At 42.1% G+C, this 26,195-nt stretch overlaps 4 protein-coding genes across 7 annotated transcripts in view; 3 read left to right on the top strand and 1 right to left on the bottom strand.

The window, feature by feature from the left end:
• The first annotated feature begins 3,255 nt into the window (after nucleotides 1-3,255).
• Nucleotides 3,256-10,006, top strand: LOC135495980 (thymidine kinase 2, mitochondrial-like). 2 transcript variants are annotated; one of them, XM_064785048.1, is made up of 10 exons: nucleotides 3,256-3,315; nucleotides 3,897-3,982; nucleotides 4,592-4,632; nucleotides 5,041-5,169; nucleotides 5,509-5,598; nucleotides 5,811-5,884; nucleotides 7,017-7,105; nucleotides 7,428-7,507; nucleotides 7,774-7,851; nucleotides 7,971-10,006. In XM_064785048.1, exons 2-10 carry the CDS (start codon nucleotides 3,934-3,936, stop codon nucleotides 8,061-8,063), a joined length of 723 nt encoding a protein of 240 aa, XP_064641118.1. In that variant the 5' UTR covers nucleotides 3,256-3,315; nucleotides 3,897-3,933; the 3' UTR covers nucleotides 8,064-10,006. The 2 variants fall into 2 exon arrangements, with proteins under 2 accessions (XP_064641118.1, XP_064641117.1); XM_064785047.1 differs by lacking the exon at nucleotides 3,256-3,315 and having other exon boundaries at nucleotides 3,820-3,982.
• Nucleotides 10,007-10,309: 303 nt separating this feature from the next.
• On the bottom strand, nucleotides 10,310-12,025 carry LOC135496103 (uncharacterized). The gene is made up of 2 exons (XM_064785238.1): nucleotides 11,816-12,025; nucleotides 10,310-11,480 (listed from the first exon to the last, which is right to left on the bottom strand). The coding sequence occupies exons 1-2, from the start codon at nucleotides 11,819-11,821 to the stop codon at nucleotides 10,788-10,790; spliced, it is 699 nt and encodes a 232-aa protein (XP_064641308.1). The 5' UTR covers nucleotides 11,822-12,025; the 3' UTR covers nucleotides 10,310-10,787.
• Nucleotides 12,026-13,516: 1,491 nt separating this feature from the next.
• Nucleotides 13,517-20,316, top strand: LOC135495877 (uncharacterized). The gene is made up of 2 exons (XM_064784874.1): nucleotides 13,517-19,730; nucleotides 20,211-20,316. Exon 1 carries the CDS (start codon nucleotides 13,555-13,557, stop codon nucleotides 18,877-18,879), a length of 5,325 nt encoding a protein of 1,774 aa, XP_064640944.1. The 5' UTR covers nucleotides 13,517-13,554; the 3' UTR covers nucleotides 18,880-19,730; nucleotides 20,211-20,316.
• A 4,635-nt stretch (nucleotides 20,317-24,951) lies between these two features.
• Nucleotides 24,952-26,195, top strand: part of LOC135495345 (uncharacterized) — a 29,395-nt gene continuing 28,151 nt past the window's right edge. For all 3 annotated transcript variants that reach the window (XM_064783841.1, XM_064783842.1, XM_064783843.1), the window contains exon 1: nucleotides 24,952-25,043. The gene's annotated coding sequence lies outside the window, so the exon portion shown is untranslated. The remainder of the gene's footprint in view (nucleotides 25,044-26,195) is intronic.

Below are 26,195 nucleotides of genomic sequence, written 5' to 3' on the forward strand. Positions count from 1 at the left end.
GTTTTGGTCACTTTTTAACGGCAGATATATCTCTATTGCGAAATACAACGCTCAAAGCAATACGTTACAAATCGCGCAGTTGTCCGGTCAGAACAACAGGCACAGCTACACGGCAGTGGATCGGTCAGGAATTTTTTCGGCAGACGCTGCGAATATCGTCCAAATTATTTGAATTTTATGGTCAGGAGCAAATAGGCTATTTCATAGCCTTTCAGTACATCAAAGTGGACTACGATGATGCGAAATGAAGCTCTCAAAGCAATACGTTTTACAAATTCGCTTGGTACGTTGACGGACACTCGCGGTGAAGATCTGGGTGGTACGGCAGCCAATGTCAGGATTTATTTCTTAAACTCCCCTCCATAAACTTTAAATGATTCAGACTGTATTGAATAAATCTTTCGTTTACAACAACTTTCAATTGCGGATCCATCTCGATTCCAAAATACAACGTTCAAAGCAATATGATACAAAGCTTAGAAGAAAACGGACAAAATCACTTCTAGTGTACCAATCGGCCTATATTTCGTATTTATGTGAAACTTGGTGATTTTTTAGCAATGGGAACACTACCAGTCACAAAATTCAGGGAAATTTCAGTTAAAATACCTATCGGAAAACTTTGTCTGAAACTTCGCCCAAAACTTTCGTGGATAACGTGTATATTTGAGAACTACAACGATTACCAGTGTACGTTGGGTTCCGATATATCAGGCGTCACTCCCAAATGCCTCAACCAGAATTGGTTCGGGCATTTGGAAGTGTAAGCCTGACACACGGTTCATATATTGTGTTGGTCAAATACATGTTTGTAGTTTGTTTTCAACACTTTTCAGTTGGAGATGCATTGGCCTACATCAATCTGGTGCCAAAACTTTCTAACAGCAGGCCTCCGATTGGGTGCACAGCTATACAGTGGAAGGGTGTGGTTCGGCAGCCGTCTATATTGCAGATCTATTTCTTTGAAGTGAGCCGAGGATGAGGTTCTGTTACGTCTAAATGATGCCTCAAAATCCCGATAAGTTGCAAAATCTCTTCGTACCTGCCTTAATTGCCATCTTAAACTCCGCAGGGCTCACCACCAAAGGTACTATAACCCCTTTGTTTGGAAAGATAAGGTAAGATAAATTACAAACTGGCATGTAATTTATATCTTTGCCATCTCTGTACAATGTAATCTCTCACCGCAAGTTAGAAAGTAAATGGAAAATTCCTGTTCAGTCCTCATCGCGAGCGCTCGGGGGCCAGAAAACGAGGGGGCACTTCATTTTGTTAGTAAACAAAGGGGGAACAAATAACGCACATTTTCTCGCGATAACGTTGGAACAGGCAGCATTTGTTGGTTTCGTTTCAACAAATATGGGCCAGAATCTATAGCTAATTATATTGAGATACTGTACAAGTATGCAGATTGATATTCGGCAAAGTTAAGGAGAAATTTTGTGTTTTTCGATCAGAGTTGCACGTGCAGACGAGAGCCGTCTTGAGATGGTAAATGAGATGCGCGCGCCGTCAGATTGAGCAGGTGAATGCGATGTTTAATTGGGGAGTAAACATCCCTAGAACTTACCTCTGAAAGATCGAACAAAAACTTGGACATAAATCAGCCGCGAGAGAAACATGTCTGAGTTGTGGGAACTAGGATTTTAGGAAAGAAATGCCAGTGAGTGATGTTTTTCCCTTCTCTTGATACAAGTTCCCTGCAAAAACAACATCCCTCCCAAGAATCAGTGTCGGTAACTCTGGGAAGAACAGCCGAGCGCTGGGCAATAGGGGAGAATTTGAGGCATTAGGGTTTGGCCGTTTCCGGTGCATTCTTTAGGAAAAAAGAAATGTGCAAGAGCAAAGAAGGTACATACCCTCAGGTAATCGATGGCTGTGATGTTACGAATTGAAAACTTGCAATCATACACGAATCAATAGAATAACGTTTTAAAATTTTACTGACGGCGAAAAGGGATGCGGATCATTCCAGTGACAGTTTACCGTATGATCTATTGACCCGTACGACAATAATTTATTCAAAAACACAAAATGTGCACATCCTTATGAAATCACGGTGGTTTGGGGTTTATTTTGTTGGAAATGTTAATTTATTTTGTGTGAATGTTGGTACAATGTATATTCAACCGTTGGTAGTAAACGGTATAGTAAAGTTGTACAGTGGTTTGTTTTCTTTTGGTAAACGATTGTAAATAATATATTCCGCTAGTCCAAATTGTATACTATGGACGTAAACCCGCGATGATGGAGCAGCATTTTCCTGGGAGCATGCCGCATCTTTATTACGGTCGATAGGCCTTAAATGTAGGCTATGATAGAACCAATATGTGGGGTGGCCAAATTGACGGTATAGAGGTTTGCGATGTCTCAAGTTTTCATCTTGGCCCTAAATGTATTGACATTGCTCAGCTTTCAGACAACGTGCGTCAATGAGCGGAGGCCACGGAAGCAATACCGCTTGAAGTTCAGTATACACGATATGCAACTTATTAGATAGTTGAAACTGTTATTTTCAATCGCGGGCTGGTATGGGGACACCAAGCCAATGTTACACTTTGCGTCACCCAATCCTCGGCTTGGCATCTTACCCTCTGAATATAAGAAGCCTAAGCAAATCCAAGTTTTGGTTGGTAAAATGGCATGGGCCCTGTGATACAACGTCCTAAAAGCAACTAGGCTTTAACCAATGATATTGATGGACTCGGTGGGTGGCCCAGCACCCAAGCCTTCGGGCTAAACTGCCAGCGCAAAATTAGCACAAGAACAATAATGCCCTCATTCAAGTCCCCGTCACTGATATCAGATAACCTTCCATCAAAAAATAAGTGCTAAGTGCGTAGTGGTGAGCATAAATCTTTTGTGGAATGTAAGAATCGGTGAGATTCCCGGCGGACCTTCAGATATAGGCCTATATACACCTTTCCAGAAATGGGGCGCTGAGTGTCCGAAATAGTGATGTCATAAGGGGAAACTAGGCCTTATGGTGGAGGGACAAAGGAGATAGTCATGGTTGACCAACACACTTAAATGCCTTTAATCACGGACAAGGGGGGAAAGTTAGTTCCAATGCAAGCCACCAATTTCGGGAAGCATGTATACCATTCTCGAGTCTCGCTTGTGCACCGACATTTGAGACGTGCGTATAATGGTCTAACGACAAATCCTGAATTCACCAATTTTCATCATGGTGGACGAGCTTTCATCGTAATGAATTCCAAATCTGCACCATGGTCATCGTTGTAAAGGCTACAGTGGTGATTTCCTGTAAAGGTCACGGATGTAGGAGAAGAAGGACACGCATTTTCCCAAAGGGTAGCTTATGGTTTAATCTATTGGTGGTATCAATGAAGAATTCATTATTTGTTCTTGGTGGTATATATCTGCAGTTTGTGATTCCCCATTCGTTACTCTTGGGCCACCCCATATATAGACATTTTTGAATATGTTGGCACTTGGCAACTGATGTAATGTTTGGCTCAGATGACGTATTTATTTTGCGGTTGTGGTTAGCCTGGTAACCTGGCCTTGATCGCGGGTAAGCGGAAGTGAGACCAGGCCAGGAGCCCAGACAATTTTTTAATTTTTTGCACAGCGCCATCTACGTAAAAATAAGTAAACTAAATGCAACATCCGACCGATCTACTCTATAATGATGATAATTGTGAAGTTGAGTTTTTTAATTGTTTAGACAATTTTCGAATAAGTAAGAATATCATTATATGTTCATAGCTTTTTAAACGTAACCAAATAATCTTTAAAATGAGGAAAATTATTCGAAAAAGACCTATATGTGTGATGTACACATATCTCTGCAACACTTTTAAACATGTCCAAGCTTGTGCAATGTTTTGATTAATAAAATCTGCTTATCCATGCGATTCATTTATACTTAGTCAGCGAATTGGTGGTGGTTTGACAGTTGAAGTGAAGATGGTGTTAAGGACGTATGGTAGAGTGATCGATTTGCTGCGATCAGTCCGTGAGCACCGGTTTATTTTTGTTTGTCAAAAAGTCTTTGTTTTGGAAATGACTTTGCTCTGCTTTGCATTTTGTACGTGATATGTAGGACTAGACTAGTCCTACATCATCTTACGTAGACCGATGTGATCACTACTCTACAAATAGTAAAAATGTTCATGATTCCATTGATTTCACCATTATGTCACCAGTCTCAGTCGACGATTCGTAATTCTCATTGACAACATTTATTGATTTAAACAACTAACTAACTAGGCCTAGATCCGTCAATAATTGACAATTATTGTCTGAATTGACCTCGTGTCCAGGCTTGGTCGCTGTTCATTTTATTCAGCTGACAGTAACAGTGCACCTGAGCCCGAGGACGAGCGTGTTAGTAATGTTGATTGTTATAGTAAAATCCAGTTCCAGGCATTGAACTATTCCTGGATAATTATCGTAGGCTCTTTACCATATAGGTAGGTGGTAGGCCTACAGGCATATCCGGCAAGGAGTGATGAGTCTATAGGACCAAAGGGACAGTTTTCCCTGGCAGGTCAAGTATACATGTACTCCTTCTTTTCGTTCGGGGTGGAAGTCTGCTTTAAATGAAATATTCTCACCTCTTCAGAGCGATTACTTGGACTTGGCTGCAATGCAGAAAGGTTTACAGTAAGTTTTCCACTCATTTTGTCGACTGCTTGAGGTTGATGCAGCAGTGTATCACTGTATGACCGTCACATACTGCTGGTTGCTGTGAAGATCAAAATGACGTCAAGAATGGAGACAAAGTTGGACATCATGTCTCCGTCGGAACAATGCAGTACCCTAGTATTACCATCACTCCCAGTCCCATCCCAGCGTCACATAGTGGCAGCCATATTTTTATCCTCACCCTTATTGGCCTAGGAGGCATTGACAAGTCAAATTGGAATGTTTATTGTATCTCTGCCTTGTAAAGCATTTATTCAGTTGAACCAAAATGTCACAGTTTAAAAATGATTTATGGGTTTCTAGTCTTGGAAATATTGGTTATCTACATTTTTTTTACAATTTTAATCATCTTTCTGTCATCTCTAGGTTGCAGTGGAAGGAAATATTGGTAGTGGCAAGACAAATATGCTCAGGTATTTTGAATCAAACCCATTCTGTGAGACGTGGACAGAGCCAGTCAACAAGTGGAGGGATGTGCAAGGTCACAATGCCCTAGTGAGTTTGGAACACTGCCTTAGTAGAACTTGTAGTTGATTGATAAATGTTGCCCTTTATTGAGAAGTGTACTGATTGCAGCGATCCACTCAGTTTGAAAGATAATGTGATGACCAGAATTGCAATTTGCTGTGCATTTTCAAGAGGAATATGAAAGGTAACCCTGATGATTTGCTAATTGTAGTAGACACTTCATTTTCTGAATATTTGCACACCCGAGTCTGGCTTCAAGTGACACATTGAAGAAGCTTAGCAGTTGAAAAAAATCTGTTGCAAGTAGTCATTTGAACTACATGGTATCTGCTAAAAACTTTATCGCTCTTTTGATGTGTGTTTCAGGCCATGATGTATCTAGATCCTCACAGATGGAGTCTCACATTCCAAACTTATGTCCAGCTTACAATGTTGCAGACCCATACCCAGAAACAGGTCAGTAGATTTGACTCTGGAGCAGATCCAGGAGTGAAAGAGGGAAGTTCACACAAAAATTCTGTTCAGATTCAATGATTTTTTCAAGCAAGGGGGTGCGCAACCAAGAACTGACTATGTTCCCAATTCCGATTCATCCCTGTAGTATCGTGTCATGGTAAGATGATGCTGTCACTGAACTGATTTCTCATTCATAAGTTCTTTTGTTTCAGTTCAAACCAGTCAAACTTATGGAAAGATCAATATACAGTGCCAAATATTGTTTTGTTGAAAATTTACATAAAGGGTAAGTGAGATTCAGTGTAGTTGCAATACTCACTAATACAGTAGAACCTCCCTCAGCGGACACCTCTGCCAGGCGGACACCTCTACATAACGGACACGTCCGGCCAGTCCCGATTTTTTCTAAGTCATTTCCAATAACAAAAACCTCTGTACGGCGGACACCTCTCTATTCCGAATTGCGGACAGGGCGATAGCCAATTTTTGGTCAAATTCCCTCCCAATTACGGACAGTAGGCAAAAACAATGGCTTCCCGCTTGCGCTTGGAGAGTCAAGTAGGCCCGACAGGTGTGATATTCGCGCAATTAATCAACGTAATTACCCCATGGCATTGTGTTTTTGTATCCTAATTAAGCCGCGGCATTGGCATTGTGTTTTTGTATCCTAATTAAGCCGTGGCATTTGTTTACTCATCTTTTCAACTAATCACATAGGCCTTTTGTGTCTACGGACACTCATAAATCCACGCGGTTTTGTCAGTGTTGCGGCGAATATGCGTTAGTAGAGAAATTAGAAAAAAATAATTATTTATCAAAGGTGGCTGATGGACAGAAATTATGGTGTTTTTTCACACATTATGACATGTCGAGGAGATTTTGCAATAAAAGGGGCACCTTTTACTAGAGAGATTATTCACGCTCTGAGTTCCAAAGTAGCTCACGTCATTCAACGCAACATCACAAGCAAATACCGATCAGCCAACAGGTTTAAAGTTTCTACGCTAGATGTTGACACAGAGAAAACCAAGACCTGCAAGGCGGGAACTTCAAATCCACCTATCGGACGATTTGGCATAACCTCTCTATTGCGGACACCTCTCTATTGCGGACACCTGGGCCCAGTCCCATGGGTGTCCGCAATAGAGAGGTTGTACTGTACCTGTGAAAAATCATCAATACAGCATTCTTATTCCAGGACACACTCAGTACAGTGCTTTTGCGTGCCTACCAGCTGAAGTATTTTGGACTGCCCTTAATATCTGATATAGCAGTGAAGACTTTGCAGTGTAAAAGGCAGGCTGTTTTGTGGTTGCTACTTTTTGATAATTTGCCCTTCTTTGTGGCTCTCGGACCATACAGGTAAAAAGAAATTATACTATAAAAATCGCTGAAGTATGTTCTCTGTTCGATTTCAGTGGTGTTATGCCAGACATGGAGTATATTGTTCTGACAGAATGGTTTGACTGGATCTGTAGAACACAGGATGTGCATCTTGATCTTATAGGTAGGGACTGTTTAAGGCTTACCCTTTTCCACCACACACACACACACGTATTCCTAAAAGGTCTATTTTTGTGGGTTTAAGAATGGCAAAATTGGCAAAATTTGGATGATAACAAGAGAATTTGTCACTAATATTTATAAGTTTGTTCAACATCAAAAAGTGAGACACTCATAAAGCCAGTCACATTAAATATGCCTAGAAACCGACACCTCCCAGTTAAACTTAGGCTTAAGTAAAACTTAAACTGAAGTTCAATGTAAGAGGACATAGTACTCAATTACTGTTATTGAGCCTATTCAGTCTTGATGAATGCCATTTCTAGTATACCTCAGGACCACGCCAGAGACTTGCCTGGAGAGAATCCGAAATCGAGGGAGAAAGGAAGAAAAGCCAATTCCTATAGTAAGTATAGAGAGCGCTTGTTTTGGGATGTATTAGTGTCTCTTGGTCACCGTACACCTGAAGTCTTATTTATTTTGTTCTGGAGCATAGCTCAAGCATAGACGATGCTCTCAAAACTTCACTTTCAGTGACAAACATTTTGTTATTAAAAGGAGACAGAATGTCATGTTTCTGTATACACTTGACTTCATGAGCAGAGGAAAAATGAGACAGAATTTTATTGTGTCAGTATACACCTTACTTCACCTGCCAATATACATTTTCAGGATTATCTCAAGAAGCTGCACGATCTTCACGAAGAATGGTTGATCAGAAACAAGCAATACATTCCTGCACCAGTGCTGGTAGGTATTCGCGAAGCGAACGAATCAAAGTATATCTTTAGCTGTAATCAGATTGTTGATTCCATGTTATCATATCAATGTGGTCAATTAAACTTAAGTTCCTGGTTTTGTCCTTACAGATTCTTGATGCAAATGCAGATGCGGCAACAATGCAACAGGAGTTTGAAGTTCACAAAAGGAGAATCATGTGTGGTGTGTATCATGATGATTGACAACATTCCATGCTGGTCAATGAAACATTTTATTTAATACCCACTGCCAGGTTTGGGACCACGTTGATGAATCTTGGAGATACCGGCTCCTACTCTTGTTGATAAAACTGGACTCTCTGTCAACACTTGGTCAACTCTGGGTTAACTAGTTGTATCTGACATTAAAAATGCAATGAAAGTGTTGGATTGCATGTTACACATCAACTGGACTTTCTTCAAGTACATGTACAATAATTGTGCCATGATTCAATTTTGACAAAAATGCCGATAGAACTAGGTAACACTGAGTTGACGAAGTATCTGTGTAGAAGTTTGTGGACAAATCTCATAATGAAGTGGCCTTACACATGTTTCTGGCCTTAAACACGAATAGGTGATAAAAGTGAGTGCTGGAGAATTCCAGTGTGGAGTCCCAACCATGTCATTTCAAGTAGTGTTGTTGCATTTCTAGTCATGTACATGTACATGTATGATGTATAATTTCAGGGTTTGGTCTGGGAACAAATAATTTTTCAGTAGAGGCTAGTTTAATTGTAAGGCCTTGTGTTGGGTTTGCTGGAGAACTACAGAATCTTAGAAACAGATTTGCAGTGAAGAAGCAGTGTTTGACATATTATCTCCTCCTTGGACAAACTTTTGATCAGAAGGCAATTTAAAAAGACCATAGTGTGTCCCTCCACGTTAGCGTTCAATGTGGCATAAAATATCCAAGGCCTTGAGCGTGAAATCTTGCAGGGCACCCCCAATATGGCCACAAGGTCTTTATGCCGTATTCGTCTTGTAGTCTTCTCCCAGAAAGGTTGACCTGGTTGACGGGGGTTCATCCAAGCATGGACAATTCAGTCTAAGACCAACCTTGATTCTGTTTGCTCAAAAGGACTGTAGAGTAGGACCAGGCTAAATATGGATGTGTTCATTTTGAAATTAGGGTTGTGAGCTGTAATTGAGCAGTTAAAGGGTTTATTCAAATATTATTCCAGTATTTACTCAAATAGCCATAACGACTTTGAATAATTTACTGCCACTCTTAGTGAATTAAATTTCTACAGCATAATTGAAACCTTTTTTAGGTATGATGTGTAATATTTGTTGAAAATTGTTTGTAATGTTTTACTTCTTCTTCTAATTCTCTGATTTATTAGCAGTACAGTAGCTGTTTAGATGAAATCAAATTTTGACACCCACCGACCAGTCTCAAAGTCATTCCAACTGATAGCAACGTATCACCTGTGGTGAAATGTGTAATGTGTAACCTTGATACCATAGTGAGGTCATTATAAAGAAATTTGATAGTGTCAACAAAAGTCAGATGTTTCGACATGGTGTTGTTCAATTCATGAAGTGATTACAAATTAGTCCAACCTGACATTATCAAAACCAACTGCACCTCCTACTGACCTTGCTTCACCTTGAAATTAAGTGATCACAATACATTTACATTTATGAACATAAGGTGAGTATAAAAGTATATTGGTAAACTGTTATTCTCAGTGTCGGTAATTTTTAGTTTTAGCCAAAGCCTGTAGGCTGTAGTTCTTCAGCTTGCTACAGGATTTGCCACATCTAGAAGATGGAAGGTGCATTCCACTTGATAGTTGTTTCTGCTGTTTTCAGTTGTAGGTTGGATTAGCTCTCGAAGGGAGAATATAGGCAGAAGCTAGTGGGTCAAATTAGAAGCCCTGGGGGGACTATTATGAACAGTTTGGGGAATGGGTCATGTTTGATTCAAAGATTGATATATTCATTGAACAAGCTGAGTTTCAATGTTCTTTTGAGATAAAAGAGACCCCTATTGGTGACATTTTGTAACTTGATCTGATCTACCTGGCTACTGCCTAGACTCCTCTTGAGTTTTATGACAATCTTTTACTAGTATGTGGTTTTGTATTTTTGTATGAGATGTGTAAATTGCGATGTACTCAGCAATAAAAGTTGGAAAATAACTTTGAGTCTGTTTGTTTTTTGACAAGACAGAGGGGTACATTTAAAGGGACAACTTGGGCATGAGATATGTTTTTTTTTCAAGCAAAGATAACTTCCAGGGGGACGATGTCTTCTCTAAACAGTGTCATTGAAAACCATCAAATTGCCAAAAATACAGTTTGCATTCTCCCATCTTCCATACTCTCAGGCTAGTTCTGATAGCAATGGCACATAACAGCGGAACACCCCTACAAAAGGCTTTGGGCTGCGTGGGAGGGTTTTCGTATGAATAGTGTGGAGATATCAAGTAATAAACACACACATGGACGTGACAATCTTTCCAGTTTAATATAGCAGTATCAGAATTGATAAAAAACAACAATAGCGATGTCAAGCTGAAATTATACTTCATGGCACAATGCAGAAGTCTAAAATAAGCAATGTCAAGAATAGTAAATGAGTTCTTCCTTTGACTGAGAGGCCTACGAATCATGATAATTGTATGACCCATGCCAGTACAGTATGACACACCGCGGTATCTGTGAGAGATATCTTGGTTTGTCCATACTTATATTAGCCTAATACTCTTCGACTCGATGTAGGTATCTTCTCCCTTAATTGGCTACCGGAATTGTAAAATGACGTTGTGGATGAGTAGATGAAAAAGTTCTGGATAGCAATAGTAAAAATTGGTTCCCACACTAAAGAGGCTGGTCACTTCTGCGTATAGTGTCGATGTTGTTTCACCAAGCAAGCAATCAGGGCCGCATAGACAAGATGGTAAACTCTCCTTGATTTCATTTAGATGAACCAAGAATACCAGTGTCGTGCTGGTGGTGGTGGTGGGGCAGCAGCACCTTCTTCTTGTTCTCCTCCTTCTCCTTCTTCACCTTCACCCGCTCCCTCGGTGGTTGGGGCGGGGGTTGGGACGGCACACCTCTCCTTGCAAGGCGCATTGGGTTTCTTGACGCAGGTCCAGGCGTTCTCCTTCTTGCCAGTCTCCGCGTTGACGGTACCACTGCACTCACCAATGCATGTCAGACAGTCAAGCATGTTGTCGGAGGCATGGGCGCACATACTGTAGCACGGGCTGGTCTCGTTGGTGCTAAGACACTGCCCGAAGGTCATTTGGGTAGCTTTCTTACATTTGAGTACGCACCATGAGCACTTCTTCAATGCGGCGTTTCCGGCGAATAAGCGTGGTTTCTTGCCTTTCTTTTTGTTCCATTGGCCTGGTCTACCTGGTCTCCCTGGTCTGCCCGGTCTTCCGGGTTTCTTCTTTCCGTTGCGACGGCCTTCAATATTCTCGACTTCTCCTGCTTCTTCACCTTCTTCTTCTTCAACCCCCTCACCACCACGCCCGGGGCGTCCTTGACCTGGACGACCTCTGCCAGCTGGGCGCCTGTTGCGACCATTCTCTTCTCTCTCACCGCGTCTGCCGGCGGACACCAAGACGATGGTCACCATTGCCAGCAAAAGTACTACGAGCCAAACCTGAAATGCCAAAATGCACAAAGATAAATTTACCAGATGAAACTGAAGTGGTTTGAGTAACACGTAACCAAAGAATTTTATTCTGGGCATATATCGGCACTATTCCCTAACTTTTGAAAAGAGTAAAAACCTGCTATGGGGGGAGGGCTAAACACTCTGAAAATCGGACAAAATATGCATGGAAGACACGTTTTTGGTGACCCTTTGCAGGCAATTGCCCCCTCATGGTCTTGAGTAGTTAAGTACCTACACCGTCCAATGATGATCTGCATTGATCGTAAGCCGAAATACTACATAAAGATTCAAAGACGAAACAAAATTGTGGGAAGACTTACCCTCATGGTGTCGTAATTGCCCGAACTGTTCTTCGATTAAATTTCCTTCTGACCTGATGTCTTCACCTCCGTCTATAGTTGCGTTATGATAATCTGTCAGCAGACATGCGCTTTAATATATTTCTCCTGATAGCCGACGCATTACGTAATACCAACGCGCAAAAACAAGATAATTCAGAGAAAAAAATGCATTGTAATCCCGATTTGTAATCCTCAGAAGTGGTGTTGATATTGAACTCGATTATGACGCACGTTGTTATCATATCATTTTTGTTTGCTTTAGGAATTAAATACCGAGTAGTACTATGGGCTGAAGCCGGTTCATGCCAGATTTAACAGCATTCTCAGAAATGTTTTGAACATGGTATGTAAATTGCAGGCATGCGTATAAGGTTATACACCGTTCTAGAGCATCCTTTCAAAACAACCGCATGAGTCTCGGACTATGTACGATAATTCGTTGTTTGGTATTTCTGACCTCGCCTCGTCACAGCGTTGCCATATTAGGATATGGTTGTGATCTTCTACCGGATCTGTGTTCAGATTCTAACCCCTGGTAGGAATTTCGGTCGACCTTAGCTTATCTTTGTAGGAACATTATCATTATTAGAACTTGGATAAGCGTAAATTGATATGAATGAAAAACAGCCCTTAACTTTTACTGGCTAAGAATCACCTGATAGCATTCGTGGCCAAATAATACCGCATATAATTATACATCCGTGAAAATGCTGAATAGTTCTCAACAATTGTTTCTAAATGTTTTCGAAACACTCTAAAACGAAAAAAAAGTGTTAAATGTTTTGAAAACCTTTTATATACAATCATCTTTATTCATGTAAATTAAATTACATTACAAATGTACAAAAGTGCTGTGACGGCCGCCAAGTGCGTCCTGAAGAAATTTGAATTTGGCGCCTTAGTTTTCGCGCGCTTGGGTGGCGGCGCTGCTGTCTCAGCTTCCGCCCAACTCCATTGAATTTTAATTGTCAAAGTTTAGGACGCAGTTGTCCTCTTTTGTCCGCCTTTGCGGTGAAAGTTTCGAGGCCTTGTCAGACGGGATAAAGGTAACTATAAAGATAAAGATGTATAGAACCCCTGGAAACTATGTTAGGACCCTGTTATCCCCAAGTTATGTAACTTAGGTCACTTTTATGTGGCGGTGTCCCACTACTTTTGCTCACCCATGTATTTGTGGTTGTCTTTAGACGCCTCTAGGTGGCGACACTGTACGGATGCCCGTGTATTTTTGTGTTAAGACAAATCTGTCCGGCCAACAGATATTGTTCGTGAAGTTGAGTCTGGGTGCCTCAGGTCCCATGGCGACCCTTTTGTAAAAGATGACTCCGGGATCTTGATATGCACGGTGTTTTGAGTATGATGTTTTGACAACACTAACAGCCACATCCACTATTTAGGGACAAACTGTTAACTGGTAGTAGATTGTACGAATCTGTGCATACATTTGTATTTTATTTTTATGTTCTGATTCTGGAACATTACAGAGTTTTGTAAGGTTTTGATTGTTGATTATTCGTGTCTTTCAGTCTTTTACGTCAGCCTCATCGATGTGTACTATACTCCTCACGATACGAGGTCCTTATCCAGAATAAAGACGCCTCTATTCTCAATGAAAGTTTGAGTACATTTTTAAAGCCGCAACAGTAAAAGACTTTCCCGACGTAATGCACCAAAGAGGACTCGATCTTTTGGCGGATGCTGCTGACAGGCAGACTACGATGTTTCTCCAACAGGAGAGTAGGAGATTGGCTGATGAACTGCAGCATATGCAGACGCAGTTGCAAGCACTGTCAGATAGTCGGCAGAGAGCATCGAGGGACTGGATTTCCTCTCGTTGGGCGTCGACGCCCATTCCGCCACAGCCAAATTTCTCCTCCGTTGAAGCCACATGTAGCAAGGCGAGATGCACTATGCCCACTGCAGAGGCTACAGCTCATGCCGTGGATATAAATACTGGCATTGATCCTCCGCAATGCAGGACGCCTCCTGTTTTGCCTGCTAGGGACCCCAGTCCAACTAATCATGAGAAGTCCGCTGACAGTGGCTTTGATCTTTCGAAGGCAATATCGACTCTCGCCGATGTGTTGGTGCGGCGGGGGGAAGGACTTCCTAAAAAGGAACCGGAAGTTTTCAAAGGCGACATCTTTTCGTATCCATCCTGGAAAAATTCATTTAATGTGTTGGTTGAGGGCAGATACCCATCAGCTATGGACAGATTGTACTATCTCGGTCGTTACACTGCAGGAGATGCAAAGCGTTGCATTAAAGGCCTGCTTGATTTGAACACCTGTGAAGCATATGCTAAGGCAAAGCAGATTCTCGAAGAGCGTTTCGGAGATCGGTTGAAGTTGTCTGAGAACTTTCGTAATCGCTTAGACAAGTGGCCGTCAGTCAAGCCTGGTGACGGTAAAGGCATGCAGGAGCTATCGGATTTCTTGTGCGAGTGTGAGACGGCTATGACCAGTTTGTCAAATCTGAGTATTTTGAATGACGCGATTGAGCAACGCCGTGTGATAGACAAGTTACCTCGTTTTATGCAAGAAAGGTGGCTCACAGTTGTGGATAAATGGAGATTTGGAGCTGATAGTGACGGGTCCGGCCAGGTTGTGAACGACTCATATCCACCATTTTCCAGACTTGTACAGTTTGTAAAGAAACACGCGCGAATCATGTCAAATCCAATCCTGGATAGGTCGTCCAGCGCACCTACCAAATCCGTTGTTAGTGTGAAACCTGCGCAGAGATCCAGCTTCGCTACCGGAACAGAAACTATAACTGAAAAGGCCACAGGGCCAACAAAGTGTGTGCTCTGTCCAAAGGACAACACTCATGCAATTGACTCATGTGTGAAATTCAAGAATATGTCTCTTAGTGATAGAAAGGAAGCCGTAAAGAAGCATGGGTTGTGCCTGGGGTGCCTTAAATGGGGTCATCGGGTTAGGGACTGCAAAAGCAAGCATAAATGCAAAACCTGCTCTCGTGCCCACCCCACGCTTCTTCACGACGACTCTTTCAAACCTGTTGAATCTACTGTGCATTGTACAGAGTCAAGTGATGTGGGCTCAGAATGTCTGCACACTATGATTGTGCCAGTGTATGTGTATCATGTAGACGACCCCTCGCGGGAGGTGTTGGTTTACACATTGTTGGATGATCAATCTGACACTTGTTTCGTATCTGAGTCAGTGCTGGAGGGCATTGATAAGAGAGGTGATAGCACCTATCTCAAAATCAACACAGTGTTGGCAGAAGGTGTTGTGCCAGCTGAGCGGGTGACAGGCCTCATGGTCCGGGGTTTTGGTGAATCTGCAAAAATAAGCCTCCCTGTAGTCTTTTCGCGTAAAGGCATCGGTGCCTGCCGCTCACAGATACCGCGTCAAACCAGCGCGAAACAGTGGCGCCACCTCAAAGGGGTGGCACCTAAGATTATGCCATACCGTGAGGATATCGAGATTGGCATGTTGATCGGTCAAAATTGCGCGCGCGCCATCAGGCCAAGGCAGATTGTCGCTGGGGGAGAAGATGATCCGTATGGTGTTAAAACGGCGCTAGGTTGGGGCGTGGTTGGCAGGATGGATAAATTAGGGTCAAGGCTTGCTAATTCACAAGATCGTTTCGTGTACAGAACTCGTACAAAAGAAATTAACCCCTCTGATATTTTGCAGGTACTCGGCCAAGACTTTGCCGATACTAATGATGTTGATTCTCATTCTCTATCTGTTGAAGACAGGTTGTTCATTGAAAAGGTTTCCAGTGGCATCAAACTCCGTGATGATGGACACTTTGAAATTCCCCTCCCGTTTCGTGAGGATCAGGTGAGACTTCCCAACAACCGAGTGATGGCTATGAAGCGTACGCAGAGTCTCAAGGCGAGGATTAGAAAGGATGCTAAGTATGGTGAAGAATATGTGAAATTCATGAGTAAGCTCATAGATGCCGGCCAGGCTGAGAGAGTGCCAGAAAACGAATTAGATCTGGACAATGGTTCTGTATGGTACATTCCCCATCACATGGTCTCACATCCTCACAAGGAGGGTAAGTATAGGGTCGTGTTTGATTGCGCCGCGTCCTATCAAGGAGAGGCATTGAATGGCCATTTGCTCCGGGGACCGGATTTAATAAACAATCTTGTCGGTGTCCTGGCCCGCTTCAGGAAGGAAGAAGTGGCATTCACGTGTGATGTCCAGGGTATGTTTCTACAGGTGGTCGTGCCCCCCCGCCACAGAAATTATTTGCGATTTCTGTGGTGGGAGGACGGCGATGTCAGCAAGGAGCCAGTTGATTACAGGTGTACTGTGCATCTATTTGGCGCGACCTCGTCTGCAAATTGCGCAAACTATGCCCTAAAGGCAACAGCTGAGAGATTCAAGGACGACTACGAGCCCCAGGTGGCGACTTTCTTTAACAGGAATTTCTATGTAGATGATGGGGCCACCTCCGTTTTGACAACAAGTCAGGCTATTAGCCTAGCTTTGGGCTCTGTGAGTATGGCTGGGAAGGGAGGGTTCACCCTTCACAAGATACTTTGCAACAATAAAGAGGTGTTGAAACATATTCCCAATCAATACTTGTCAGAGAACCTCCAATGTCTTGAGCTTGGTAATACTCAACTACCTGTTGAAAAGACTCTAGGAGTTGTGTGGTGTGTTGAATCTGACATGCTACGATTTAGGGTGGAGATCAAAGACAAGCCATTGACCAGACGTGGCTTGTTATCCACCGTCAGTTCCATCTATGATCCCCTTGGTCTAATATCGCCTTTCATACTTACAGGAAAACGAATTCTGAAGGAGTTGTGTTTGAGTGGTTCTTCCTGGGACGACCCTCTTCCTGACAATGTAAGGAACGAGTGGGAAAGATGGAGGACCGAGCTGCTAGAATTGCCCAAGGTTTCCATTCCTAGGTGTTATCGGGCTGGCACGCTTGAAGGGCCGGTGACTAATGTCGAGCTACATCATTTCAGTGATGCTTGCTTCTCTGGGTATGGTCAGTGCAGTTATGTTCGGCTTGAAGACGCTACCGGTAACTGCACTACTTCTCTGGTGATGGCCAAGTCGAGGGTTACTCCTGCCAAAGCTGTGACAATTCCCAGGCTGGAGTTAACTGCGGCACTCCTGTCAGCTAGGGTTGGTAAGTTCCTTGGCAAAGAACTAGATTATGACCAGATAGAACATTTCTACTATACTGATAGCATGGTTGTGCTTGGCTATGTGAATAATGAAAGCAGAAATTTTCACATTTTTGTTGCAAATAGGGTGCAGGAAATTAGAGACTTGACTAACATAGCCAATTGGAGACATGTTGACACTGCGCAGAATCCTGCTGACATGGCATCACGTGGCATGAATGTTTCTGAGCTTTCAGCTAGCCGCCTTTGGTGGCAGGGCCCAGAATTTCTCGTTTCAGGACCAGTGCCGACCCTTCCTGAATGTCCAGTGGTGAAAGATGACCCTGAGCTGAAGAAGTTCGTGTTCAAGACAGATGTTGTTCCTGTACCAGAGGTGCCTGACATGGAAAGCAGGTTCGCCAACTTCTCCTCTCTGTTGAAACTGAAGAGGGCCATGGCTGTGAGCATGAAGTATGCCAGGAAATTGAAGAACAAGGATCCTGACACTTGTCCTCCAGTCACTACTGATGACCTGAAGCAGGCAGAGGATCAGATAATAAGGTTAGTCCAAGGTAAGGCGTATCCTGAAGAGCTAGCATCCCTGAGCAAAGGGACTAGATCTGCTGTCAAAGCTGGCAGCAAAATTGCGCCATTGGATCCCTTCCTGGATGATAAGGGGATTATTAGAGTTGGTGGTCGCCTGAGTCGATCATCCATGTCATATGAAGTCAAGCATCCAGTCTTGATTCCGCGTACTTGTCACTTGGCTAGCTTGATAGTTAAACGTTTCCACCAGAAGGTTGGTCATTCCGGTAGAGGAATGACGTTAAACAGTATCAGACAGGCTGGGTTTTGGATTGTAAATGCCCGGTCGATAGTTGCTAAGTTCATCATGGGCTGTGTGTGTTGTAGAAAGCTTCGGGGAAACCCCTGTGTTCAAAAAATGTCTGACCTGCCTACCGACCGCTTGGAGCCAGCCGCCCCCTTCAGCTATGCTGCCGTTGATCTATTTGGCCCTTACACTGTCAAGTCCGGTCGTAGCGAACCCAAGCGTTGGGGTGTTATGTTCACGTGTCTGGCCAGTCGTGCGATTCATATCGAGACCGCAAATCAATTGACCACAGATTCATTTCTCAATGCGTACCGCCGATGTGTGAGTAGACGTGGCAAAATCCGATTTTTGCGATGCGATCGTGGTTCGAACTTCGTAGGTGGACAGAATCAATTGTTAGCAGCTTTGCAGGAAATGGATCGCGATAAGATCAAGCATGAGTTGCTGAAAGACGATTGTGACTGGGTTGATTTCGAAATGAACTTTCCTGTGAGCAGTCACATGGGCGGTGTATGGGAACGAATGATTGGCGCAGCGCGTAAGGTGTTGTCTGCTCTGCTCATGGGCACAGGAGCTCAGCTTGATGACGAGTTGTTACGTACATTACTCTGCGAGGTTGAGTACATAGTTAACTCGCGCCCGTTAACAGTTGTAGATTCCACTTCTGCGGACCTAGAGCCCCTGTCACCAATTCAGCTGCTTACCCTGAAATCTCAGGTGGTGAAGCCACCGCCGGGCAAGTTCGTTAAACAGGACATATACTCTAAGAAAAGGTGGCGTTGTGTACAGGCTCTTGCTAACCAATTTTGGGAGCGTTGGCGTGGCGAATTTTTGGTAATGCTGCAGCCTAGGAAGAAATGGCTCAGCCAGCAGAGAAATCTTGAGCCTGGTGATGTTGTAATGCTCGTAGAAGAGGGCCAGCCTAGATGCGCATGGCCTCTGGCTCGTGTTACAAAGGTGTGTCCTAGTCAGGACAAGTTGGTCAGAAAGGTTGAAATTTTTGTTGGGAAAACCAAATCCCTGTTGGATAGACCAGTACATAAGTTGATCCTCCTGGTAAAGAACCGGGACAATCCTGTTGAGGAGAGTGAAACTCTGGAGTAGTTGAGCCTTTTCGTGGGCCGGGTTCTGGTTTTTGGGCTCCAGGACCTGGGTCATGGATTGTGCTCCATGTATGAGTTAGTCTTGACTGGGATGAGAGAAATCTGACAGTTATTTTGTTTCCTATGACTGTGTGATTTCTCTTCCCCCTTGGTACAGGTTGCTAATTTGAAGCAACTGGTGCTTATATGTAAAGATTGCTCGTGGGAGCAAATAGACATTTTTCTAAAAAACATGATGTTTGCACTTCTCTGTATTTTGAATTTTTACCTGCGTGTAATTAAGATAGTGTATTTGTGTACTGTACATGTTTGTGATGCTTAAGAGGGGTTTTTGAAGCATTATGAGCAAGAAAGTTGGAAAAGTTTCGGTTTCATAGTGGAAATTTGAATTTCCTAGTTGCTTAGATAGCAGAGTGAAAAGTTGAATGTGTCTGTAAGTTTAGTTTGACTGACTTTCTGTTTTAAGGTCATTTCAGCAAAGTTTAAAGCTGAACCGTGGAATTTGAGGTTCACTTGATATGTTTAAAGCTGACCTGTGTTTTTAATGGTCACTGTTTTGGTTCTGATTTCAAAAGTTTTTTGGTTTTTTTTGTTTGTTTGTTTTTTTTGTTTTGTATAGTGTTTGTAAACTGTTTTGGGCAACAGTTTAGGAGAGGCATGTGACGGCCGCCAAGTGCGTCCTGAAGAAATTTGAATTTGGCGCCTTAGTTTTCGCGCGCTTGGGTGGCGGCGCTGCTGTCTCAGCTTCCGCCCAACTCCATTGAATTTTAATTGTCAAAGTTTAGGACGCAGTTGTCCTCTTTTGTCCGCCTTTGCGGTGAAAGTTTCGAGGCCTTGTCAGACGGGATAAAGGTAACTATAAAGATAAAGATGTATAGAACCCCTGGAAACTATGTTAGGACCCTGTTATCCCCAAGTTATGTAACTTAGGTCACTTTTATGTGGCGGTGTCCCACTACTTTTGCTCACCCATGTGTTTGTGGTTGTCTTTAGACGCCTCTAGGTGGCGACACTGTACGGATGCCCGTGTATTTTTGTGTTAAGACAAATCTGTCCGGCCAACAGATATTGTTCGTGAAGTTGAGTCTGGGTGCCTCAGGTCCCATGGCGACCCTTTTGTAAAAGATGACTCCGGGATCTTGATATGCACGGTGTTTTGAGTATGATGTTTTGACAACACTAACAGCCACATCCACTATTTAGGGACAAACTGTTAACTGGTAGTAGATTGTACGAATCTGTGCATACATTTGTATTTTATTTTTATGTTCTGATTCTGGAACATTACAGAGTTTTGTAAGGTTTTGATTGTTGATTATTCGTGTCTTTCAGTCTTTTACGTCAGCCTCATCGATGTGTACTATACTCCTCACGATACGAGGTCCTTATCCAGAATAAAGACGCCTCTATTCTCAATGAAAGTTTGAGTACATTTTTAAAGCCGCAACAAGTGCAACTGCAACAAAAGTACAAAAAGCGATGACAAAGAAATGAAAGACCCTCCCAATCCCTACATATAAGGCATAGACATTTACACAGGGCTACCCAGTACAGAGTTCCCCAAGAATTACATTCATATTATCGATATCTATCCCCGAAAGTGAGCCTCTATATATTAAAAAATCTCTGATAACAGCAGCAGTTTGCTGCAGTCTATAAAACTAAGCCTTTAAACGTACCTTGAAAGTTAGAGGAACGAGGTTTCTGGGTATATTTAACTCGGTATACGGTAAATGAAACGGCCAGGGGCCAGTGTGCTCACCGTATACATCTTTTAGTATGATGTTATCAAAGTTTCAGGTTCATAGCACAAGCGGTTAAGAAACGTGCCACTATTGGTGAAATTTTAGAGTTTGACCTCTGCGACCTTGACAAGTAGGTCAAATCAAAAACCCATATGATAGCTAGGGGTAACCACCATAAAAGTTTTATCAAAAACAAATCAGTAATAAGCGAGATATCACACTTTTTACGCGATTTAACCTCTATGACATTGACACGTAAGCAAAAGTGACCTCATTTTAGAGTTTGACATCTGTGACCTTGAAAAGTACGCGACATTGACCTCATTTTTGTCAACATGTAGTGCTGCCTTATCAGGGTCTACATGTACATACTAAATTTAAAGACAAAACGTGCCACGATCGGTGAAATGTTAGGGTTTGACCTCTGTGACCTTGAACAGTAGGTCAAGTCAAAAACCCGTATGAAATGTGATGTATCCTTGCTAGGAGTAACCACCATAAAAGTTTTATCAAGAACAAATCAGTAATAAGCGTGATATCACACTTTTTAAGTTTTGTGTTTTAGCCGCCTGGTGGCTAAGTCAAGAATCAGACCCGAGCGAAATTCAGTGTCAGGGTACATATGACCTTGGGCATGATGTAATCAAAGTTTCAGGTTCATAGCACAAGCGGTTAAGAAACGTGCCACTATCGGTGAAATTTTAGAGTTTGACCTCTGCGACCTTGACAAGTTGGTCAAATCAAAAACCCGTACGATATGTGATGTATCCTTGCTAGGGGAAACCACCATAAAAGTTTTATCAAAAACAAATCAGTAGTAAGCGAGATATCACACTCTTTAAGTTTTTGGTTTTAGCCCCCTGGTGGCCAAGTCGAGAATCAGACCGGACCGAAATTCAGTGTCAGGGTACATATGACATTGGCCATGATGTGTAAGAAGTTTCAGGTTCGTAGCACAAGCGGTTAAGAAACGTGCCACAGGATACGACGGACGACGACGACGGACACAGAGCTATCGTATAGACTCCCCTTACGGTGAGCCAAGAAGGTACAGGAAAAAAGGTACAGGAGATAAAGGTACGGAAATAAAGGTACAGGAAATAAAAGTACAAGAAATAAAAGTACTGGAAATAAAGGTACCGGAAAAAAAGTTCTGGAAAAAAAGGTACACAAAATGGCATAAACAGGTAAAAAAGGTACACAATTTTTTTGGAATATTATTGGAATTCTCTCTTTTTCTATTCATAACTTTAACTTTATTTGTTGCGTAGGCATTGCATAGACCTTAGAAATAGGTATATCAAATTTCCAGTATACCGTTATGGTTTTCAATAGTCAAAACACGGCTATCAAGATCATGATGATTGTAAAGATTCTAGGACAATTCCCTCTGCAAAAGGGTTAACTGATAAATGTACCAATGTTCCCAGTAGTTACGAAATGTGCCCGTCAAAGGACGACAGACACTTCGCAGACACAAAAAAATTGTGTACCTTTTTTACCTATTTATGCCATTTTGTGTACCTATTTTTCCAGTACCTTTTTTTCCTGTACCTTTATTTCCGGTACTTTTATTTCCTGTACTTTTATTTCCTGTACCTTTTTTCCGTACCTTTTTTTCCTGTACCTTATTTACCTAGATTCATCTAACTCACTAGCCAAGTGTGAGAGTGTATTTGATAAATTGGAGCCACTGCCATTCAAAGAAAGCGTATTCGCAAGATTAACATAGATATTGGAATTGTTTCCAGCCTTACGATAAAAGTTTAAAAATCTGTTTTGTAACAATGCTTTTATTGAACAGGTATCTAATATTAGTGGCAAAAGGGCACAATGAGCCCGAGGGTGAAGTCTACATAATTTCCGCACCGCTTTTCTCCATGCTGTATATAATACGCCTACTACTTTATTATTTAAATCCCACAGGACTGTACCATAAAGTGACATGCAATATGAGTAAAAAGGTTTGATTTTCGTTTCAAAATTGCAAAAATAAAACTTTGATATGAGGACATTTACCCGCCTATTGAAATCTGATATTGTTTTATGTATGTCTTGATTATTTACCCTCAGTCCAATTTATGGAGAGCAGTAGCTTCAGCAGTTACAGGAATACCCTGAAAAGTGAAAACTTCCACCACCTGGTTCCAGACAGAAATATAACAACCGACATTTCGCGGGATTGAATTTGATGCAATAATCATTTGAGTAAAATATAGCAACTTGTAATTGTGTGTTCAGCGAGAATTTTGTGGGACATAATAAAATAATATCGTCTGCATAAGCAAAAGCTCCCATGAAAGTGGTGCCAACATAACATCCAAAACCTGAACCTTTAAACCTCATAAGTAATTCGTCCATTTACATTGAGAAAAGGAAAGGTGACAATATACCTCCTTGTTTAACACCGTTTGAAACATTGAAATAATTGGAATTGTTATTTCCCCATCTAATTCGCATTTTCTGCTAATTTGCATTTTCTTTTAATTGCACCCTGCATGTAGACTTTTTTCAGCAAATGAAGAAAAATCCTCAAATGTTTCAGAATCTCATTATGAGGGGCTTATTGTATTGAAACAACACGTTACGCCGGTTCTATAATATAGTAACGATTGTGTACCAAGCAAAATGCACAAATCTAAAAGCCAATTCGAGCATATTCTCAAACTCTCATGAAAATCCGTTCACAATATATATATATTTCCATTCCTTTATGATATGATTGCCAATATTGCCTGACCACAATGTCTCATATACACTTTATTTGCATTATCGATTTCATTAAAAGCATTTTCTATGCGCCAACGACCACCTTGTCATAAAATTGATAACGAATTGTTTCACGGCACGGGATGGTTTTTCAAGCGCCCGAAATATTGGCATTGCCATAGGAACGTTTGCTTGGCGAGCGCAGAAAGCAATCGGCCGATGTTAATAATTAACAAATGCAGTGAGGTATGAGTCTATATTAGCATTAGTACTCATGGTAACGGAAAATAGCGCCGAAAACCGATCGCCGTGATACTCTGGGTGTGATATTCTGCACAGTATGAAATATAGCGATTCTGAAGACAGAAAAAGTTATTTGCCGGTGCGCTCTTAAAAATAAGGGTTTCGCGCTCCAACCAACAGAAATAGGTCTATGCACCCCATTCAGAGGTTTTTCCAAGAAATGAAAAAGGCCTAGGTTTCATTCTGTGATTATTCAGATTTTTCATACTCCTCACATACAAAATGAAATATCGGAGAGGCCGAGTATCGATATTGAAAACAACTGGTGCCAGGATGTGAAGGTTTATGAGCTAGCCATGCTTTACATCCGTGATCACATCCATCCTCCTTGCGCATGACCGGAACTTATTATGACGTCGTTCTGTCCCTGCTTCAATTGGCCGCCATACTGCTTCCAAATGGCTTCAACAGGCCATTTCATCATCATAAGACATTTAGGCACTGGTCACGCGAAAGCCTACGGATAACGGAAGAACTTATGATCAATGGTCGTCTTATTATGTCGCACGGTAAAAATCATAACGCAATGCTATAGAATGTTGCCGAGAAATGTCGAGGGGTGTGACTTTGGGAAAGTGGCACCATTTTTTTAATTCCCCATTTAATGGGTTAATCATTAATGCAAGTTGCTGATGCATTCTAAAAGATGACTCTATATCGCGGAGAGCATGTAATAATACGCACACGTCATCCTTTAATAGCAAAGGTTGGAAGCCATAACAGATAACCAATTGCTAGCAGAGGATATTTTTTCATCTATTTCCAATTATGCAATTTTACTTGAGATTAGTCCCCTTCAATAGCGGTTGCGTGACGACGGGAAACGTCGATAATCGTTTTCCTTTCAGTAATCTACAACCCTCAACCATGGCTAAATGGCCTTTTTAATACATTTATTCTCCCGCGTCGAGTCAAACCATAGTCCCGCGTCAGCTGGCTGCATATTTATGACCTGCTGTTGGAGAATCAGCATTATTGATTTCGCGCAACAGTCTACCAAGTCGGTAGCTATGGCACCGTGCTAACATGATGGAACAACGGAAACTTCTCTAAATGTTCCCTTGTTTACACGTTTTATTTTCAACGATTAACAAACCTAGAACTCTGAATAATTAATCCATCCCACAGGTAGATACGGGGCATCAAATGTCCGATGACAAATTAGTACTGCGTGCAACGATCAATGACAATGACGTCATGCATTTCAACCAATTAAAGCAAAGCGTTGGTCACATTTGAATCACGTGCCGCGTTTTAATTGGCTATCTGAAGGATTCTGTTGGGCTCATTATAATACAGACCTGTTGGGTTCCCGGTTAGTTTGCCAGGAGGGTGCGGTCCAATGCTATTGGGACCCATTATACGGTGAGGCAAACTTTTGATTCGCATTTCGGATTAATATATCTCGGTGAGTCCGATTTTTATCGCAGTTGAACTGGCCGTTGTGATTCGTATTTTCCAAGCCCTTCTTCTAGTTGCCATGCTATTTGCATTTGTTACTGTCGTTCTCTGTTATTCCAGTATAGTTTTTCCTTCAGATCTACCTTCATAACGGTATAAACTGTTTAGTCACTTTTGGTGACGAAATTCCCTGAACCAACACTGTTATAATGAATTCCCTGAACCAACTCTGTTATGCTGTCAAGCTGTATGCTAAGATTGCTTTGACCAAACTGTCATTGATTAGGTGTTTATTCATAACTGGAGAATCTTAGCAAGACAATCTTTTTCTTTCATGTGACATATAGATTCATGATTTGTTTTCTAGGCGTACTTAAAGACTGAGTTATTGTCCCCCGGAGCTTGTGTATAGGGGGACATGGTATTAGTACATGGCACCAACAACTTTGTGCTCGTTTCAACCCTACAGCTTCTAAACGACTCAAGCAATTTAATCGATATTTGGTGGAAGGAGTGAAGGACATCTGACTATGTGTCCCACTAAAAATCATCCCGGTCAGATTCCCGGCCTGGCCAGTAGGGGGCAAAATGTTGCGCCGCTCGGCGCTCGGCGCTTGCCGCTCGCCGGACGCAAGTTTCCCTTCCGCCCTATAACTTCTGAACGACAAAATATTTTGGATTGAAATTTGGTGTGCTGATAGAGGGTGGGCCAAAGGTGAGTCGCGTTGAAAAGTCGGCCGAGCTTGATTCTACATTTGGCCGTCAGGGGGCCAAAACCAAAAACACATAAAGTGTTAGAACTACCTTAATATTTGTCCGATCTTTACCATATTTTTATGGTAGACTAAGCTAACAAAGGTACACGATATATCACCCGGGTTTTTAGTTTCATCCATTTTTCTGCCCTAAAGGGGCGCTTCCTGAAAATCATGCAAATTTCCTTCCGCTTTGTAACTTCTGAACGACAAAATATTTTGGATTGAAATTTCGTGTGTTGATAGAGGGTGGGCCAAAGGTGTGTGACGTCGAAAAATCGGCCGAGTTTCATTCTCGATTTGGCCACCAGGGGTCCAAAACTAAAAACACATAAAGTGTTAGAACTCGCTTAATATTTCTCCGATCTTTACCAAATCTTTATGGTAGACTAGGCTAACAAAGG

The sequence above is a fragment of the Lineus longissimus genome, chromosome 11 (genome assembly GCF_910592395.1).
Source record: "Lineus longissimus chromosome 11, tnLinLong1.2, whole genome shotgun sequence".
In the NCBI taxonomy this organism is placed as follows: domain Eukaryota; kingdom Metazoa; phylum Nemertea; class Pilidiophora; order Heteronemertea; family Lineidae; genus Lineus; species Lineus longissimus.

Excerpts from the sequence above, each read along its gene's own strand:
- LOC135495877 (XM_064784874.1), top strand. The coding sequence starts at position 13,555 with ATGTTTCTCCAACAGGAGAGTAGGAGATTGGCTGATGAACTGCAGCAT.
- LOC135495980 (XM_064785048.1), top strand. The coding sequence starts at position 3,934 with ATGGTGTTAAGGACGTATGGTAGAGTGATCGATTTGCTGCGATCAGTC. Across the intron at positions 5,170-5,508 it reads TGCAAGGTCACAATGCCCTA|GCCATGATGTATCTAGATCC; the intron begins GTGAGTTTGGAA and ends TGTGTGTTTCAG. Across the intron at positions 7,106-7,427 it reads TGTGCATCTTGATCTTATAG|TATACCTCAGGACCACGCCA; the intron begins GTAGGGACTGTT and ends TGCCATTTCTAG.